The following is a 19882-nucleotide window of genomic DNA, read 5'->3' as shown; positions in this document are numbered from 1 at the left end:
AGGTTTGGAATGACATGAGGGCGAGTACATAAATACAATATTAATTTTTAGGTGAATGCCTGCTTGCGTAGATGGTTCTCATACTTGCGTATAAGGCGTAAAAGGCACTAAAAGACAGGTCTCTGCATGTAATCAACATAAAACATACATGATCGCTCGTTGAATTCTCTCATCACTACCCTGTTGTTCTGCATGCATTATCCAACAATATAATCTGAAGTCGAGAAAGAAAAAAAAAGTTCACAGAGGAACAGGCCAATGCCATAATCCTTCCCAATTTTCTTCCTCACCACTCCAGGACGTGGTTCATTTAGTGACCCTTCCATCCCATCACAAAGACAAAAGACCTGATGATAGTCTCGGGTAGTAATCAGATCAAAGGAATGATGCTGTTGACGTGTTTGTGACAGGCTTATGCATGCATGATGCACGAATGATGCCCCCAAATTCAACCTGAAGGATTAGAATGATTGCGTTTAAATCTCCGAGCACTTGAGCACAAGCCCTTTCCTCCACACAGCTGATATGTTGCAATCCAGCTCAAAGAGGGATGGCTTGAACTCTCCTTAGAGAGAGAGCGAAAGATCGCGGCTTTACATAAGCTGGACAGCAACATACAGCTGTGAGTTCTGGCCGGATTAACAGATGCTGCGCTTGAGATTAACACTCAGACAGAAGAGGAAAGAGAAATGATGTGCTTGCGTAAACAGTCGCAATGAGAAGCTGCCGTTTTGATGGATGAGCCTACAGTGATATCACAAACAGATATTAAAAGTGAAGAAATAATGACCTTGAGATGCACAGGAACTAAACACCGATATACATTTTTGCTCTTATTTGTTCATTCCTACCTACAAAATATCTACTAAGCTCCTCAGTTTCAAATGCTGACCACTATCAACTCATTTATAAAAAAAAATCCTGTATTATTCCTGACTCTTCCAAGTCACTTAAGATACAAGCATCTGCTAAATAAGTACATATAAATAAACATGTGCACATATTGATGTTGCGGAAATGTTGAAATATAATATCTTAGGATAAGAGACGCACTGGTCGACCAACCATCAATCGCAACGTCAGCCAGGGGGGATTTTTGGTTTGTTTAATTTTGGCCGGTCTGTGTCCCGGAAGTACACCAATTCAAGCAAACTGCATTGGAATCCTTTCCCAAAATGTCATCTGTTTGCAAATATTACGATGTCTGTGAACAGGACGTTAAGATTGCAAGCTGTAACGTCAGCAAAGGAACAGTGCAAGGAAAAGTTAATCATGAAGGAACTACAGCGAAGACGAACAAATTTGATCTGACATTTGAAACTCCATTTCAACAAGCGTTGGTCTATTGACACACAAATAAGAGCAGCTCAAAACGGCATGATGAAGTTGGAACTTTTTTCCTCGAAATTGTGAGATAAAAAGTCGCAATTACCTTTTTATCCTGTTGCGGAAACGAGCTTTGATCTGATTGAATGCATAGTGTTTCATGTACTTTATTTTTGTTTTATGTATGTTTTATGTCATTTTACAAAGCTAAAGTCAGACTATTCTGTTCTTTGCTCTATTAAAAAAAAAAAAGTTCAATGCTGATGCTATATTGTAATTCTCCATGCACCATTTCATTATTTCTTGTCTGCTGCTTAAATAAAAAGATGACAATATGTATCAAAATTGGCCCATTTGCTTGTAAAGAAATCGCCCATGAAAAATCATAATCGGCGCATCTCAACTTAAGATCTTTTTAAAGCACTTCCTTTTTTACAATAGCATAATCATCTATTCTACTTCATGTAAATGGGAAATTCTTCCTGGCATGTGAACAGAAGATCAAACAATAGAACTAAGCAATAACCAATTGATGCAGATCCAATATAACCTGTCAGTGTCATTTCAGTAGTTAATTAGTTATGAGGCAATAATGCACCTCTAGACATCTTGTTCGAGATAAAACCGCCATAACTAGATGCTCGTGTGGATATATATTGAGAAGCAATAATACACATTAAATAGATAATCATGACTTACCTTCAATACTTCCCCACGTTTAAAACTCAGCTCATCGTCTGCTGTTGCTTTAAAATCATACTTGGCAATGGCCTCCATGATTCAGCCTGACGGACACCTATGTGGTAAGGTACAAAGCAGTGGGAAATGCCTCCTGGTGCAGTTTATATCCCTGTTGTGGACCAGAGGACCAGACAATGAGATCTCAATAGCGATGGTGAGCACAGATCCAAGAAGACACAATGATGTCCACCTGCCTCTCTCTCTCTCTCTCTCTCTCTCTCAGCCTCAGCCCCACGTCTCTCCTCCCGTCGCGATCCTCACATAAAGATCACGGAGAGAACCCTGTAAACAAAATACACTCTTTCAGAAAATCTGATAGGGCTCGATAGTGTTGATCTAGTGTTCTAGATTGTTCAATGGGCCGCGCCCCAAGATACAACTGGCATTAAAAAGCAAACGCTCCCCATAAAGAGGAAGGAAACCCGTCTGGTTGACGTCTCAAGCGGCCAATTACGCGCCGCGAGCACAGCTGACCGTCCAATCAGATTAGCGCGTCAAAGCGGACTCGGCCAATCAAATCCCTAGAGGGGACGTCAACACCCAATTGGCTGCGCTCCGTCTAGTGTTCGACCAATAAACGTTCAGAATTTCACAGCGTTGGAGAACGCGACGCTCGATAACGTCATGGCGCTATTGAACGTGCACAGAATAATATTCGTTTAAACCTGTGAGCAAATATCTAGGATTGCGCAGACATAAGTCACCGCGTAAACACAGCTGTGTACACAAGTTGTAGTGTATTAACGATATCAGATTTCTAGAGGAGAAAATTGCATAAATGACACCGGAAATGGGACCGCTTTGGGTTGTATCTAAAGCATATATATGTTGCTATCGCACATTTGAATCATATTAATATCTTGCATAGTATTGCTAATCACCAGGCAGCATTTGACAATGGCGTATTATTGTTTAACCGTATTAATCTGTAAACGTTTAACATCATATAATCAATGTTTATCTAATTAAAATAAATATGAATTGTAAACTGTTATGATTGACAACATTGTTTACCTTTATACATACAGTAACACAATATACAACTCACTTTCACCATCTTGGATATTATATCCAAGTTTTTAAAGTATTGCTATGTAACTATGTGTCGTTTAAATACTAATAGAAGAAACATCAATAATTTCAGTAACGTTACAGTTCCGACGGGTCTAGTTTACAAATCGCGTGAAGTAACTTTAAAACAACACACGAGACTGCGTTTCTCTGGTCAACTTTTTGTCAACATCCCTGGAAGCATAAAAGCGAGGATTCCGTTACCATATATAATAGCGAATATGGATAATGTATGGTAAAGCACACAGGCCTTATGGCCTTTGCTCATGTTAACGTAAAAACACTGACGCTGGCAGTCAGAGAAAAACTGAAGTTTCGTATACTCACTCTTGTAAACAACTGTAAGGGCCAATACTCGCTCTCTTCGTTTTAATGAACCTACAATCCACTCCAATTAGTCTTTAATCGTTAGTGAGGTTGAGCTCTTGTACCTCGCCCGACTTGAAATGGTGAAAAATTGCTGTATTTTTCTGTTTATTTCCGTTTCCTCCTCGATACGGCATGTGCACCTTCCGCCTGCCCCTAGTGGACGAGTTGCTTCATCACATGCAGTTTTACAGTGATATTCGACAGGCTGCAGCATAGCGCCATCTTCTGGCCAAATATCGAGAGTATTTAATACTAAAGGGAATAAACATTCTAGTGTGACTGACACTCTCTTTTTTTCCCACATGACTTGAAACTGCATCCTCTTCACGAATTCAGATGAACTTTCAGGATCAAATAGTGTGTTATATTTAATGTGCAAATTCTGTTGTTTACACCTGACACTACCCTAGCACTGTTGTGGAGCATGAGCTATACATTCTATAAAGCAAGCAATATCCTCTACACAATTCAGTTTATCTGGTGCTTGCCTTGACTTTAAAATCATATACATTATTGAGGGTTTAAAAATAACAAATGGATATGTTTGGAAACGTAGCCCACTTTAGCACATAATGAGATATACATAAGAACTGCCAAAGGGTTTTATTATATGCACACATTTTTTGCATTATTTTTCACAACAGTCTGTCTAACAATAGGCCTATCCAGGATTACTGTCATGCATGCGCACACACACACGACACACACATTTCTGGTTCACTATCGTACCCTTAACCCTCTGGTGCTCTTCGTTTAGGGGTATTTATTAGGCAATTTATTTTTCTTCAATAATATTCTTTTCTTTTTAATTTTGTATTTTGAGATGATTTGATGGTATTTTTTAATATTTATGCAATAATTATGGTCTATTTTTGCCCCCCAAAAAATGTGCGCCCTCTTTTGGAATTATTTAAGAAATCATGCAACAATGGGTGTAATCACTAGATGTCTCTATGGAGAATTCCCTAGTTCTGTTTTGAACACATTTAAAAAAAAATTTTTTTGATGGATTTGAATATATATTTAAAAAATCTCAAAGACTATTTATTATAAAGTTTTAGATAAAACATTTTTTTGTTTGAAATATATATATATATTTTGTGAATTTGTGTTTTTGCAGATTTCCCATTCATTTCCTATGGTGTCATTTTTGACCGAAGAGCACAAGTGGGAGTATTTTCTTTACGACACTTAGAATGCCCGAATCATGCCCTCAATTTTTTTGTGTGTTTACATGCTGGAAAAATCACCAAGTGTCATTTCATTCCGATGAAGCTGTTTTTTTTTTAAAATTCCAAATGTGGTTCATAGGTTCTGTTTTTCATAGGGGTGTGTGTGTGTGTGTGTGTGTGTGTGTGTGTGTGTGTGTGTGTGTGTGTGTGTGTGTGTGTATATAAGTGTGCGTGTGTGTGTGTGTGTGTGTGTGTGTGTGTGTGTGTGTGTGTGTGTGTGTGTGTGTGTGTGTGTGTGTGTATATAAGTGTGCGTGTGTGTGTGTGTGTGTGTGTGTGCGTGCGTGCGTGCGTGCGTGCGTGTGTGTGTGTGTGTGTGAGTGAGTGGATACGTCAATATCACACTCTTGATGTTTTAGCGTGTCACCCCTTTACTGATGTGTACTTTTTTCAGCATTGTGGCCGATTTGTAAATTGTACACAAGATATTCTGCGAATTTGTGTGTTTTTTGCAGATTTCCCATTCATTCCTGGGGGTCATTTTTGACCAAAGAGCACAAGTGGGAGTAATTTTTTTAATTCAAAATGCTGTTTTCTTTTGTTTTTCCCTTTCCTCATTCAATTATATGTGGGAAATGAATATGTAAAAAGATAAAAGTGAACACACTGTTTTCTCTTTAATCCTTGAATTTAGTCAACATTCAACTGATAGCCTACTGCCCCCCTCTGCTGTGTACTTTTTTCAGCATTGTGGCCGATTTGTAGATTGTACACACACAAATTCTGTGCATTTTTGTGTTTTTGCAGATGTCCAATTAATTTCCTATGGTTGGTAATTATGACTGACAATGAACGCTACTTTTTTTTTTTTTTTTACGACCAATTAGCATGCTCGAATCATGACCCCAATTTTTTGTGTGTTTACATAGGCCACCGTACTACCTAATGCAAGAAAAGGCACCAAGTTTCATACCATTCCGATGAAGCTGTGATTTTTAACATTTCAAAACAGAAAATTTTCCGGTCAGAAATGACCGAAGAGCAACAGGGTTAAACTTCCCGTCACACAAAACTGTAATATGCATTTTTACATTTTCAAATTCTGTGTGCATTTAGTCCCCGACGGGATAGAAAAAACATGAACACACACACACACATTCAGCTACATTGGCTATAAGATGTTTAGCTACAAGACCAAAATTATGGCAGTGTGGAATATGTCTGCGTATGGCATCGAGTTAAAGAATTTACATGACGTTTAGGCTACATGGCATTCTGACTGGAATATTCTTGTATAGCCTAGGCCTACATGTGTTCATATGTTCTAAGAACATTTTGCTAATAATATTAAGTTATGAAATGTCATTTCTGAATGTTGTCTTTAAACCCTCCAGGTTTGTGAACAGAACTCTCTAGTCTAGATCATATTAACGTTACTAAGAACGTTTGTTCATAACTTTAAGAGAACCTTTTCTAAAAAGTTAGTTTAAGTTATGAGAACGTTCCCTGATCGCTGGGTAAACGTGTTATTAGCCTATATTTTAGTGTTTTTGCTAGATATCGAAATATCACATAGCTAACCTACATAAATATAGTCTACGGCTGCAGTTTCTTTATGAATATATCTGCATAAATGAGCGCGCTTCAGGATGATCAATCCCCTCCAGGTTTCATTAACAAGTCAACGTTTAATCCTGCATTCGCAAACACGTGTCCACTTTTCACTTCGTACACACTTCAAACCCAGCCTGATTAAACCGCTCACTAATTACAAAGGCAGTCGAGGTGGAGACATGCAAACATTATGCGGTGGCAATGCCACCCCAAATGGATAGTTGCTCTGTAAATAAACGTGGTTATGGTAGTTCAGCATAGCAACCAGTTAAGTGCTGTTTGCCGTTTCTGTACAGAAAGTGCCCAGATGGATGATGTTCGTCACGTCAGCAGCATCAAGCAGCAAATCAGAAGCTACATCGAGCTCACCCAGCAAGGCTCATTCGTCCTGTGAATCATGAATGAACGAGAGCTTAACATCACATGAGGCGCATTTTCATCGCACAATGAAGCAGTGAAGTGTGCGCTAGTGAACTGGAGACATATTGGCGATGTAGGAGCATCAGAAATGGTTCGTGTAGCGCGCGTTCGAGGAGCTGTCAACTAGTGGCATGCGTTTCAGAGAAATTAAAGGCAAACCACTGGAGAGACTCGGATAAAGGTAGGTTCATGCAAAATAGAGATGGCATTCGATGCGTGATTGTTTTACTCTTAGAAAAAGTACCAAAAAGTGTTTGTAGGCAGGCACCATATCAATAAAACATTTCATAATATTTACTATGATAGCACCATGCTGTTTTTTTTTGTGCTGTTGGTTGCCTATAAATTAATAAATGGACCATCTCATAAGATAAATGTGCAGATTTGACTGTTTACAAAAAAACTCAATAAGAGTTGAATATAAGTTAAAGTGTGTAAGACTGTCTTGAATTAGCTTCAGTCATATTCTACAGTGTCAAAGACCACTAATAATTAATTTACTTGACAGTAAGTTTAGCATTAATTCTCATGTCACTTACAATATGTTTTGAAACAATCATATCTCCTGCGGCAGCCTGTTGTTAATAACATCTGTGCTTTTATATTTTATGATTAAGTGTGTGATGGATTTCAACGTGACCCTCAATTCCAGTGATGAGTTTAATTCATCTCAACATTTAAATGCAGGTAACTACACTATTATAATGTTTTTTTCGAGCAACCTGAATGTGCGTCATGTGGCAAATGAAAATGGTTTATTCAAGTCAAACATGTTATTTGTTCGACTACATTAGGTTAGACCATCAAAAGTAATTTTTAGGGTAAAGTATAGGTCTCTTATTTTTTGAAGTGTAATGTTTTGTTAATTAGATGAAATTGTGGGTCTCTGCTTGTTTTTATAGCTCATAACTCACAGGCTTTATGGCACAGATAATGTCCAGTCATTATCACAGAACAAACCCAGAGATGTTTATTGTCAGATTATGACTGGCTGACTGTAATATCCAGCTTATTATATGGCTATACTTGTAACTTGAATGAATACACAGGCATTAAATATTGTAGAATTTAGTTTATTATTTAAAAATAAAGAGACTATAGAATGCTACAGCACATATGGCATGCGAAAATAACACAGTTATGTTAAAGGGACATGCATGAATCCATAATTTAATGGTCAAAAGTAAAAAATTGTTATACAATATATTGTTCAAAAGTTTGGGGTTGGTAGTATTTTTTGTTTTTGAAACAAGTCTCTTATGCTCACCAAGACTGCATTTTTTAATCAAAAATATAGTAAAAAAAATTTAATATTGTGAAATATTATTACAACTGTCTATTTGAATAAATTGTAAATTGAATTTATTCCTGTGATCAAAGCTGAATTTTCAGCATCATTACTCCAGTCTTCAGTGTCCCATGATCCTTCAGAAATCATTCTAATATGATGATTTGCTGCTCAAGAAACATTTACTATTATCAATGTTGAAAACAGTTGTGCTGCTTAATATTTTTGTGGATTCTATCATATGTTCTCTGTGTTTGTTCTTGGACTTTTGTATAATTTCCGGTCTTGGGTGCCATTTTGTAGTCCTTTGTAGTTTCCCCCCCCTTGTTTGTCTTTCCCAGGTGTCCCTTGTTAACTCGTTATCTTGTCAAGCTCATTGGGATTCTTTGAGGAATACAAAGTAAAAAAAAAAAAAAAAATCTTTTGTAACATTGTAAATTTCTACTGTCATTTTTTATCAATTTAATGCATTGCTGAATAAAAGGTAATGTATAGGGTACAACGGGGCTAAAGGCACTCCGTAAGAAAAAATTTGCTTTCACTACTCCCTGTGTATGATTGCAGAATGATTGCAGAATATTTGTATTGAACATTTATGGAGCAACAGATGTTATAAAAGTGGTTTATTTTGTTTAAAAATCTTATAAATGTATGAGGTGGTAAAACCAGCATGGGGCAAAAGGCACAAAAGAATTTATACAAAAACTTTAGCTAAAATAATATGTTCCCTTTCAGTCTGTCACATTCAACGTTTCGTCATTGTCACAAATGTATTGGGGAAACGCATGTGAGCTGCTTGAGTGTAAACTAAACGAGTCAATGCACATTGGTGTGCGAGATTTGCATCTTGCGTTCCGACCCGCAGAGCGGGTATAAATACGGAAGCAGATGCAACGCACCTTTGTCTTTCTCTTCAGAGCTGAGAGGATTGTTTGTTCCTGCTGCAATCTCCTGAGAGTGTGTCGACTACGAAAGTCAGCTCTTCAGAAGGAGCTTCTTTGTACCAGGTGTTGGTATGACGACACGTTCAGCGGTGGTCGCAAGCTCACCAACTCAACAACTGCTGTTTTCACAGCATAGAGAGAGAAAGAGAGTAGACGTCTTCAACGAGTGCTAATTATACAGCTGACGGTTTGGTTTGTGGGCGTTCCCACTGCAGGCGGCACTATTCCCTGCTGTGTGCCGCGGCCATTTCCCTGTGTGCTTCAGCACTAAAAAAGAGTTTTTCCCTAAAAGAGCAACTGTGACACTGCGTCTTTTTAAAGATGGCATTCCAACCATGCGTTTCTGAATGTGGTCGTTCCCTGGCGCCGTCTGACGGTCACAATTGTTGTCTCATGTGTCTGGGCATTTAGTACGCTGAGACAGATTTTGTGGATGATTCATGTTGGATCCTCCGCCCACTCATCGCTGAGGGCGTCCCCCTGCAATGGCCTCCGCTCCCGCTAAGCCTCAGCAGCAGCCTTCACCCAGGCCACAGCGTGGATCCGGTCGTAGGTGGGCTGCCCAGCCCGTCCAGGCCGCTGCAAAGCCAGGTGGCAAGCGGAAGTACAAGCGTCCCTGAGATGGGCCACCCAAAGATGGCTAGCGCTCCCCAGCCCGTCCCACTGGCTCATCTGCACCATCAGACTATGTGATTCAGTTCGCTCGGCGCCACCCCAAGTTCAGGGGCATTCAGTTCACCTCCGTGCTGAACGAGGGTACTCGTGTGTTATGGGCGGAGATCCTACTGGCGAAGGACGTGATAGAGCCGGTCCCTTCAGCCGATATTAAGACTTGGTTTTACAGCCTGTACTTCATTGTACCCAAGAAAGACAGTGTGTTACGACCAATCTTGGACCTGCAAGTCTTGAATCGTTCTCTGCACAGGCTGCCGTTCAAGATGTTGACACAGAAACGCATCTTCGGGTGCATCCGTCCCCAAGATTGGTTTGCAGCGATCGACCTGAAGGACACATACTTTCTCGATTCTCCCTCGACACAGACCACTCCTGCGCTTTGCATTCAAGGGACATATCAGTACAAAGTCCTACCCTTCGTGCTGTCCCTGTCGCCTTGCGTCTTCATGAAGGTCGTGGAGGCAGCTTTTGTTCCCATGAAGGATCATGGCGTTCGCATTCTCAACTACCTCGGTGACTGGCTGATACTGGCCCAGTCGAGAGAGCAGTTGTGCGAGCACAGGGACATGGTGCTCAGTCACCTCAGCCAGTTCAGATCAACTGGGAAAAGAGCAAACTCTCTCCTGTGCAGAGGATCTCTTTTCTCGGTATGGAATTGGACTCGGTCAACCTAACAGCACGCCTCACAGAGGAACATGTTCAGTCGGCGATGAACTGCTTGAATTCATTCAAACACAGGACAGCGGCCCCACTGAAACATTGGGGGGGGGGGGGGCACATACAACGGGAATGCAGTATCGGGCATTTGGACAGGTCCCCAACTACATTGGCACATCAACTGCCTAGGGTTCTTAGCAGTACATCTTGTGCTGAGCTGCCTTAAAGGGCCATTTTGAGGCAAGCACAGACTGGTCCATACGGACAGCACTGCAGCCACTGCGTACATCAACCGCCAAGGTGGTCTACGCTCCCGTCACATGTCACAACTCGCCCACTGCGTCCAGACCTCTGGAATCTCCATGTCTGGTCTTTGGCCGGGACGCGGAGGACTTAGGTAATCTACCCCAAGCAGTGGTAGACACCATCACTTCAGGTAGAGCTCCCTCTATGTGTTTAAGTGGAACCTGTTCATCAAGTGGTGCTCTTCTCGCCGGGAAGACCCACAAAGATGGGCTTGAGAGTAGGCTGTCTCCCTCCACCCTCAAAGTGTATGTTGCCGTGATCACCGCACATCACGATGCAGTTGATGGTAAGTCTCTAGGAAAGCACGACCTGATCGTCAGGTTCCTGAGGGGAGCGAGAAGACTACCCTCTTGGGACTGTGCTGAGACTCTTGTCTGGCTCACGCAGCACATTCAGTTTTTAATTGTAGTTCATCTGTTCTCTAACTGAACTAAATTATTTTTACTATCACCGACTATCACTGCAAGCCTATTACCCGTTATTATCAATCAAAATGAATCTACTACTGCGAAATATAGGAGCGTGTTACTGGGACGTAACAGACAGGTGTGTTTTGTATCACTAGTGCAGTGTCCATTCTCGGTATAAGCCCTGCCCGTGTGAGGCGTGCCACTTATCGAGATTCCTGCCTTTATTAGAGAGAAGAATATTTTCAGCCCCCTCCCACCGAAGCCTCAAATATTCGGTGTTGATTATTACCGAAGTTTCAAAGCTCAAAAAATGGTATTCAGATCAACCCTAATTTGCAGTAGTAACAATAAATTATATTTTATTATATGATATGATTAATATCATATATTTTTTTAAATATGATGGTTACATTATAAATATGGTGATTATCTCTAAGGTGGACACCCAACTTAATATATGATATTTACCATCGGAATCTAACCAGAAAATCAGCCGGCTATTTATTATCATGTTAATTATTGTGCCTGTTGCCCCAATAGCAGGGGCACCTTTGACCCCAGATACCATACTTTTACATATCCTCCCTTAATTAAAAAACTGTTGCTTTAATTACCTTGAACAAAACTTTTAGATCAAATTAGCAGGTCAAGGATCAGACAAATTTCCATGTGCATCTTGAAAAGCAGATGTTTAGGAAAGTGGTGAGGCAAGTTTTTGAAGTAGAGGAAAAGCGCCTTTAGCCCTGTTGTACTTGATTAACTTTTGAAACTAAAAATTAAAATAAATAAAATTAAAGCATATATTTTAAATGTACGTTGATCCTTAAAACTACAAACACTACAATTTCTCTCTTGTTTCCTGCAGACACTGATGATCAGTACCACAATGTTCTCATGCCTAGTGTTTATGGCGTCATCTGCTTCGTCGGCATTATAGGCAACTGTATCGTCATCTACACCATCGTCAAAAAGACAAAGTTCAGGGCACAGCAGACGGTGCCTGACATCTTCATCTTCAGTCTATCCATCGCAGATCTTCTGTTTCTCCTAGGCATGCCGTTCCTCATCCACCAGCTAGTGGGCAACGGTTCCTGGTGTTTCGGCGGCACCATGTGCACTGTTATCACAGCGCTGGACTCCAACAGCCAGATCGTGAGCACCTACATTTTAACAGTCATGACGTTGGATCGATACTTGGCGACAGTTCATCCCATCCGCTTCAACCACATTCGCACTCCACGCGTGGCCGTGGCAGTCGTCGGCCTGGTGTGGATCCTCTCACTGCTGTCCATCACACCAGTGTGGATGTACGCCGGCCTCATGCCCCTGCGGGACGGTTCAATGGGATGCGCTCTGCTCCTCCCCAATCCATCTACAGACACCTACTGGTTTACTCTCTACCAGTTCGTTCTGGCATTCGCTTTGCCATTAGTAATCATTTGCGTGGTGTTTTTCAAGATCCTCCAGAACATGGCGGCCACGGTCGCCCCACTTCCCCAGCACAGCCTCCGCATGCGCACCAGGAAGGTCACTCGGATGGCCGTCGCCATATGCCTGGCGTTTTTTATTTGTTGGGCACCTCATTACATCTTGCAACTGGCACATCTGAGCGTGCAACGGCCCAGTTACGCCTTCCTCTACGCCTATAACATCGCCATTAGCATGGGCTACGCCAACAGTTGCATTAACCCACTTCTCTACATCATGCTAAGTGAGACCTTCAAAAGACAATTCATCGTAGCCATCCGACCAGTGCACAAACACTTCCGGGCTGATCCGGGAACGACAGACGGAAGCGTCAGTCTACGTTTGGTCCCTGACGGAGTGCAACAGTCCCAGTCCTCACGCGAGCTGTTGCCGGTTACCGTGGCTGTACACTGAAACAATTATCACACCAGGAATCTCTGAGAAATGCACTGAGGCATGATGAACACATGTTTGTGTCTATAATGAGCATGCAGCTGCAAAGAAGTCTACGAAGCTTTTTGCAGAATTGCTCATTAACAGAGCTTGTGGGTTTAAATGTATCTGTGATTGCACATTTTCCTTGTCATATTTCTGTGCAGGTTAGTGTTAGAGATAAAATATACACACAACCCAATTATAGCAACACTTTTACATCACAGTGATTTACTACCTTGCAGTTGCATTTACAGCCTTTTGTTTTCTGTAAAATAGGGCTTTGGGAAGTTTAGGGTTGGTATTTAGGGTTTGAAAAAAAATACACAACAACCTCTGATAAAAAAAAAAAAAAAAAACTATTTTAAGGCACAATATGTAATTTTTACTGCTAGAGGTCGCTTATTCAAAACAAAGGCTTAGCTTGATGACGGCTTGATTTCACAGAATCATTGGAGTTGTTGTCTTCACCTCTACAGCCGGCAGAAAAGAATCAGATGGGTTTCGAGCAGAAATGATATTGGATGAGCTGATGTATTAAAGATTTATTAACGTTAGTATGAAGCAGGTTGGGGCTGAAAACCGTTGGAGTGGAACAAGGCCACTGGAGCGATTGCTAATGAGAGACAAGCCAGCCACACGGCTCAAGAGCAGTGGAGCTTTTATTATGTCACAGACGACCATTTCCGCTTCTTCCGCTCATGCGTATGTGGGGTAAGTGTGTTGAAAGTTATGTTATATTGCTTTTCTGTGCATTCGCTCGGCGGATCCTATGAGACACTTAGCTAGATTGATATTAGGAATGGTAAAACATGGTACTCACGGTAAATGTTAACGGTAAAACAATGTTTAGTTTTCAATGAATGTATCCAATCAGTTGCTCACCTGTCTAATAAAACACATAATAAAGCGTCTTTGGTGTTTCCATGGTTTCAACCAAATAAAATCGGAAATCGGGGTTAACGCGGGTGTGATGTCATTGATAGGCGAAAATTGCTTATTTCTCTGGATTTAACCCTTAATCGCCCCTCAAGTAGGGTTTACGTTTGAGTCCCTTGGGGTCAGATAGACCCCAAACTTTTACAGAGCGATTGCATAAGGAAATATAATTTTTTTACATGGAAAACTATATATCATTTTTTTTATTTACTTCTCAACTATACATTTATGCTGTGTTTTTGTGGGTATTTGGTAGTTTTTTACTGCACAAATACTTAACTATGTCATAAATTGGCTCATTAAAAATGATTTTTTTATGAAAAAATCACTTGAATGATGATCTTAAATAAATATAAATAGTTTTTGGACATTGCTCTATGTGTTAAGGATAGAATACCGCCATCTGTAGGTTTGTGGAAAAACTTTAGGAATTATAGTTAAAGAGAAAGAGAGTGCAATGACCACATTATCCAATAGAGGTCCATAGGGAAGTTATGCAAAAGTTAAGCTGCCTTTCATCTTTCTTTTATTTGCCCTTTTCCATCTCTTTCTCATGATCGTTCCATGATGCATTTGTGCTCTAGTATTTGTCCTTCATTTATGTATATGGAATTTTTTCAGATTTATGCCAGTTTTGTTGATTTTATTTGCCAGTTTCTATAAAAATGCTCTCTGTTGCAGTCACACACATGTGTGTGTTTGTGTGTGTGTGTGCGTGTGTGTATGAGACAGAAAGTTCGTTCCACTTTGTGTTTATGCTCTAGGACCAGATCTTGATATAAATGTAGACATTTTCAGATTTATACTGAATTTAGTTGGGTTTTTTTTACAAACAAAGTGAAAAAAAGCATTTTTTACATTTTCCCATTCATTGCCAAAATCCAAAAAAATGCTCCAGACACTTGTGTTTGTGTTTGTGTGTGTGTGTGTGCGTGTGAGTGAACATGCTTGTTCCATATTGCATTTGTGCTCTAGTATTAGTACTTCATTTATGTATGAAAATCTTTCAGATTTATGCCAGTTTTGTTGATTTTATTTGCCAATTTCAATAAAATACTCTCTGTTGCAGTCACACACATATGTGTGTTTGTGTGTGTGTGTACGTGTGTGTGTATGAGATAGAAAGTTCGTTCTACTTTGTGTTTATGCTCTAGGACCAGACCTTGATATAAATGTGGAAATTTTCAGATTTATACTGGATTTAGTAAAAAAAAATTGACAAAAAAAGTGATTTTTTTTTATTTTTTACACTTTCCCATTCATTTTCAATGTGGGGTCAATCTGACCCCGAGGGACTTAAACGGTAATTTTTTTACACAACTTTAGAACAACCAAATCAAGCCCAGATTTTTTGTGCATGTTTATATAGATTATTTAGGAAAAGTCACCGAGTCTCATGGCCCTGAGATGAAGGGAACACTTTTAAAAAATGGAGGAAAAGTCCAGTGGGGTCAGCTGGACCCCAAGGGACGATTAAGGGTTAAACATACTTGGAAACATTTGGGACAATGTAAGTACACAAGTCAACAAAATATATAACATTGTTCTAGCGTCTTTTGGATATTTGAATCCAAAAATCGTACATATTGTGCCTTTAATTAGCAGCATTCCTGTTAGGATATCTTTCCAATTTTCACTGACTTTGCCAGATGACGAGCCGCTCTAAGTTGACAACAACCTTGTGACAGTAATGACAAAGAAAAAGACACTGAAAGGTGGAGGAGGAAGTGTCATGGTTTGAGGGATGTTTTCTGCAGCAGGAATTGGGCCTTTTATACAGCTACAGGGTGAATGCAAATGCAACATCTTTTCCTGCGAGCATCTCCCAACCAGCCCGCAATTTTTATGCAAGACAATGCCTGTCACACACTGCAAAACCGGTAATGCAGATAATGGCAGCTAAGTACATTGAAATAATGAAATGGCCAGACCAGAGTGGCAAAACCAATTGAAATCTCTGGAAAATCCTTAGTGACAAAGTTTAGGCTAAGAAACCCACTACGGTTACCGAAATTTAGAGGAGACAGGAAGAGGAGAGGACCAAGATCCCACCAGAGCAGTGTGAGAAACTAGTGATGTCCTGGCTGCAGATGTGCTGAAGTCAAAGAAAGGGCTTGTACACTTCCTACTAATTTTTGACATTTATATACAGCATTTTGTTTTTGAAAGTCTCTTTTGCTCACCAGGTTGCATTAATTTGATTAAAAATACAGTAAAAAAAAAATTATATTAAAAATAAAGTTTTTTAATATATTTTGAGATGTAATTTATTCCTGTGATGGAAAACAATTTTTTTTTTATATTTATTTAATTTCATGGTTTTAGTGTTTAACTATAATAACCTTGATGACAGTTTCTGCATGTTGCCTATTTTGTCCTTACAAAGTCCATAAATGTGTCTCATTTTCTATCTCAAAAGAGACACGCTTGTTTTACATTATTTATAAAATCAGTTTGCATTGCATTGTAGTTATTGAAAATGGTTATGAGCTATTCTTAATCATGGTTTAATTAGATCAATGCTTTTTGTTTTAATGTCAGTGCAAATGTGCATACTATGTTGTCTTCTTTTGGTGTATTAAATCTTTAAATAGTCACTACATATATAAATAACACCAAAAAAATCTGGGCCCGTATTCTTAAAGCTTCTAAGAATCCTCTCAGACAGCTCCTAATTAACTTTAAAAAACGTCTACGTAGGAATGTTAGCTTAAGAGTGATTCAGGACCGATCTGAGAGCAACTCTGAGCGAGGAAAATACAAAAACTTTTATCTTAGTGAGGAGGCGGGGCTGACTCCATTGCTACGTATGACACAGTCTTTTGAAGACTGTGATTGGTTGGTTGTCCAAGAAGGAAAATAAGAGCTTTTTTTTTGTTTAAATTACAGGCGTCATTTATCCTGTTTTACCGTACTCTCTCTTTCTCACATTATATATATATTCTTTATTTTTTTATTTACCATGCTGTTAATGTTGTACTTAATGTATTTGTTGTACTTAATGAACAGCAACACAATAAGGTTCTGAAATTGCTGTAATTGTGTGATCACTTTGCTTATAGAAGGTTGTGACAGACCCAAATCATCCCTGCTGCATAGTTGTATTTTTCCAGTTGCCAAATATGTTAATGTAGTGATTACTTCTATGGCATTTCTGCGCTGTTTCTGAGATGTTAGCGTGTCTCTAATAAGATCGGTCAGAAACATGATCCCTGCACAATCTAATGTGTAGTGTCTTATTAACTCATGCATTGTGTGCAACACATTTCTTCTCCCTCTTCGAGTTTCGTCCATTTTCTCTGCTGCTAAAGAAACTCTTTAAAGATTAGTTCACTTCAAATTGAAAATTTCCTGATAATTTACTCACCCTCATCTCATCCAAGATGTTCATGTCTTACTTTCTTCAGTCAAAAAGAAATAACGTTTTTTGAGGAAACCGTTGCAGGATTTTTAATGCACTTCAATGGCAACCAACGGGTTGAAGGTCCAAATCAATGCAGTTTCAAAGGGTTTTGAAGGGCTTCAGAGGGCTCTGCACGATCCCAGCTGAGGAATAGGGTCTTATCTAGTGAAACCATCTGCCATTTTCTAAAAAAAATTGAAATGTATATACTTTTTAATCTCAAATGTGCAACTATGGTGTTGTACTTCTTCACGACGTATGACGCCATTATGTTGGCCGTGACGTAGGTGGAGACCTCGTCTGTACTCCTAACACTTTTGGACCTTAAAGGTCCCATGGCATGGCATTTTTCTATTATTTTATAATGTTTCCTGAGGTGTACTTATATTGTTAGTATGATTTTTACATCATAAAATGTCATAATTTAGAAATAAAAGGCATTTTTTCAATACTGATGTTTGTCCTCTGGCTGAATGCCCTGCTTCAAGAGGCGTGTCTGCTGTGAGACTTCAGTAAAAACGCCCACTGTTGTGATTGGCTGACATCTTTGCATTTTAAATGAGCGGAGGGGGCGTGGTTTAACAAGGTCTACGAGGCACGAGCAGGCACGAGCTGCTGCCAGAGAGATGGATGGACCTGAGTTCACTTCACATCAGTTCTGTCAGTCTCAGTTCAGTGCTGTTGTAGTTACAGCATATACTTCAGGTTATTAGTTTATTTCTAGTCGGAGGGACTGTCACTCATGTCAGAAAGTTTGTAACTTTAGTAAATTATGGATCAGCGCTGACTGGAGACGCGAACCGTTTAGAACGATTCAGTCCGATTTGGTCAACTGATTCGGTTCACTAAAAAGAACCGGTTCTAAAGAATGATTCGTTCGCGAACCGGACATCACGGAGACGGAGCGATTACTAACAGTTATTTATAGTAACTACTGAGTTGTGAGAGCGCTGTCTGTCAGCGCGAGTTTATTGTGTTTGTATCTGAGAGTTCTGAATAAACACGAGTTCCAGTCACACCGAGTCCGTCTTCATCATTATTACCAACTTTGTAACACATGCAAAGTACCATTACAGCTGTCGAGACGAACGAGTTACGAGTAAGTGTTGATAATAGCATTATTTTTAGACATGTTCCTATCATATGAAAAGCGTCAGTGACGCGCATTGAGTACACAGCGCAAACAAAGACACAACAGCAGTAATCGAATGTAATCCAGTTTATTGTGGGAATAGCTGGCTAGCCTAGCCGGATACCCACACGCTTACCCCCCGTCTGCTTTATCTCGCGCTGCGTAAGGCGCCTCCGCTGTGGGCCAGATGCAGTACTGGGGGTCGGGGATGTTGAAGGCCGACTGGTCAGCCCGAGCTTCGGCGTGTGTGAGGTTTATCTCTAAAGATGTGGCTCTCTATGTTGAGCAGAAACGACTGTATGCACATTTTAGAACCGATAGACGCGACGAGGACGGACAAAAACACTGACTCACAAGATAGAAAACACGAAAACACCGTTCTGTCTGTCGAGAGAGAAAGAAGCCGCATTGTGTGCACGAATAATAAATAATTAGCTACACATAAGAAATCACAGATCAGAAGGAACTGAAAAAAGACTTCTGTTTTCATTTGTACATCCAAACACTGAGAAACTGCCAGCGTTCACTCGTTCACAACCCATGATCTCTCGAGCGTTTGCATGGGCGTGCCAGATTCTCTGGGCGGAGGAAAGGGAGGTAACCGTTCCTGCTTGGACGTCAAACCAGGAGACTTCAGGATTGGCTCGTCTGGCCTGTCATTTTCTCAAAGGCAGAGAAAGACAGCCAGAACTCGGGTTTACACCGATCAACATTTCTATCCACTTGGGGACAATATTCAGGCTAGGGGAACTCATATTAATGTTGAAAAACCTCATAAAATGAAAATTTCATGCCATGGGACCTTTAAGACCTCTTTTAAGGGTTAAGATGCTTTCTGAATTACTTTTTTCTTTACAGGGATTAAGGCCTGGGACGATTTTTAGCATTATAATCCTTTGAATGCACACACTAGAAGATTCATCAGGAAATGGAAATTCGTTATGGAAATGATCCGGCTGCATCTGTGTTCTTTAATTTGTGTGTCATCAGTAGATCACCCGCAGAACTTTCCCCTCCCATCGGCCCATTTATGGAATTGCTCTCTCATGCTAATTTGCCCTGTTTAGTAAATCTGGCCCTTAGTGTTAAGTGATTAGCAAAACAAAAGATAACATCTATGCTTTCATGTCTGAAAACATTATTTTTGTCTTACATTTCATAATAAACTCAAACAAGCTCAGTGCTGACTCGTTTTGCATTTGAAATTGGAATTGGAATGTGTGCAAAGGTGTGTGGGTGATTTAAGGCCATGAAGGATACATCCGATGCATCCTTCAAAACAGGCTGAATGAAGAATGCAAAAGAAGGCTGCCCTCCAAAGATCCTTTAAATTGAGACAGCCTTCAGCGACGTTTGATGACGTGATAGCCAAGATACGCAGCCGTACTAGGACTTCCATTAGAGAAACACTAATGTTCTTCTTCACAATGCCAGCCATTGTTCTTCTGAAAAGAGAGGTAATTAATTTGGATGGAAAATGGTTTTTCCCCCATTTTATGAGCATATTCGGTTATTGA

The 19882-nt window shown here is 40.0% G+C and overlaps 2 protein-coding genes across 4 annotated transcripts in view; one reads left to right on the top strand and one right to left on the bottom strand.

Moving 5' to 3' along the window:
* Positions 1-3631, bottom strand: part of grb2b (growth factor receptor-bound protein 2b) — a 56856-nt gene extending 53225 nt beyond the window's left edge. The window contains exons 1-3 of one of the 3 annotated variants that reach the window (XM_079822026.1): positions 3466-3631; positions 2262-2349; positions 2026-2176 (exon numbers count right to left, since the gene is read on the bottom strand). In XM_079822026.1, the coding sequence (XP_079678152.1) occupies positions 2026-2103 (78 nt within the window). In that variant the 5' untranslated portion in view covers positions 2104-2176; positions 2262-2349; positions 3466-3631. Of the gene's footprint in view, positions 1-2025; positions 2177-2257; positions 2431-3465 lie in introns of those variants that run through there. The other 2 variants (XM_079822025.1, XM_079822024.1) reach the window with 2 other exon arrangements.
* A 3206-nt stretch (positions 3632-6837) lies between these two features.
* On the top strand, positions 6838-12873 carry mchr1b (melanin-concentrating hormone receptor 1b; the record flags this gene model as incomplete). Its single annotated transcript, XM_079831895.1, is given in 4 exon segments — positions 6838-6862; positions 6865-6893; positions 7330-7399; positions 11858-12873. Coding segments are annotated over 4 exon segments (1134 nt in total). The 5' UTR covers positions 6838-6843.
* Between the last annotated feature and the right edge of the window lie 7009 nt (positions 12874-19882).

This window comes from Gobio gobio (assembly GCF_949357685.1).
Source record: "Gobio gobio genome assembly, chromosome: 1".
Lineage (NCBI taxonomy): Eukaryota > Metazoa > Chordata > Actinopteri > Cypriniformes > Gobionidae > Gobio > Gobio gobio.
Note: the sequence above shows the minus strand (reverse complement) of the source record. Positions and strands in the feature narration are given on the sequence as shown.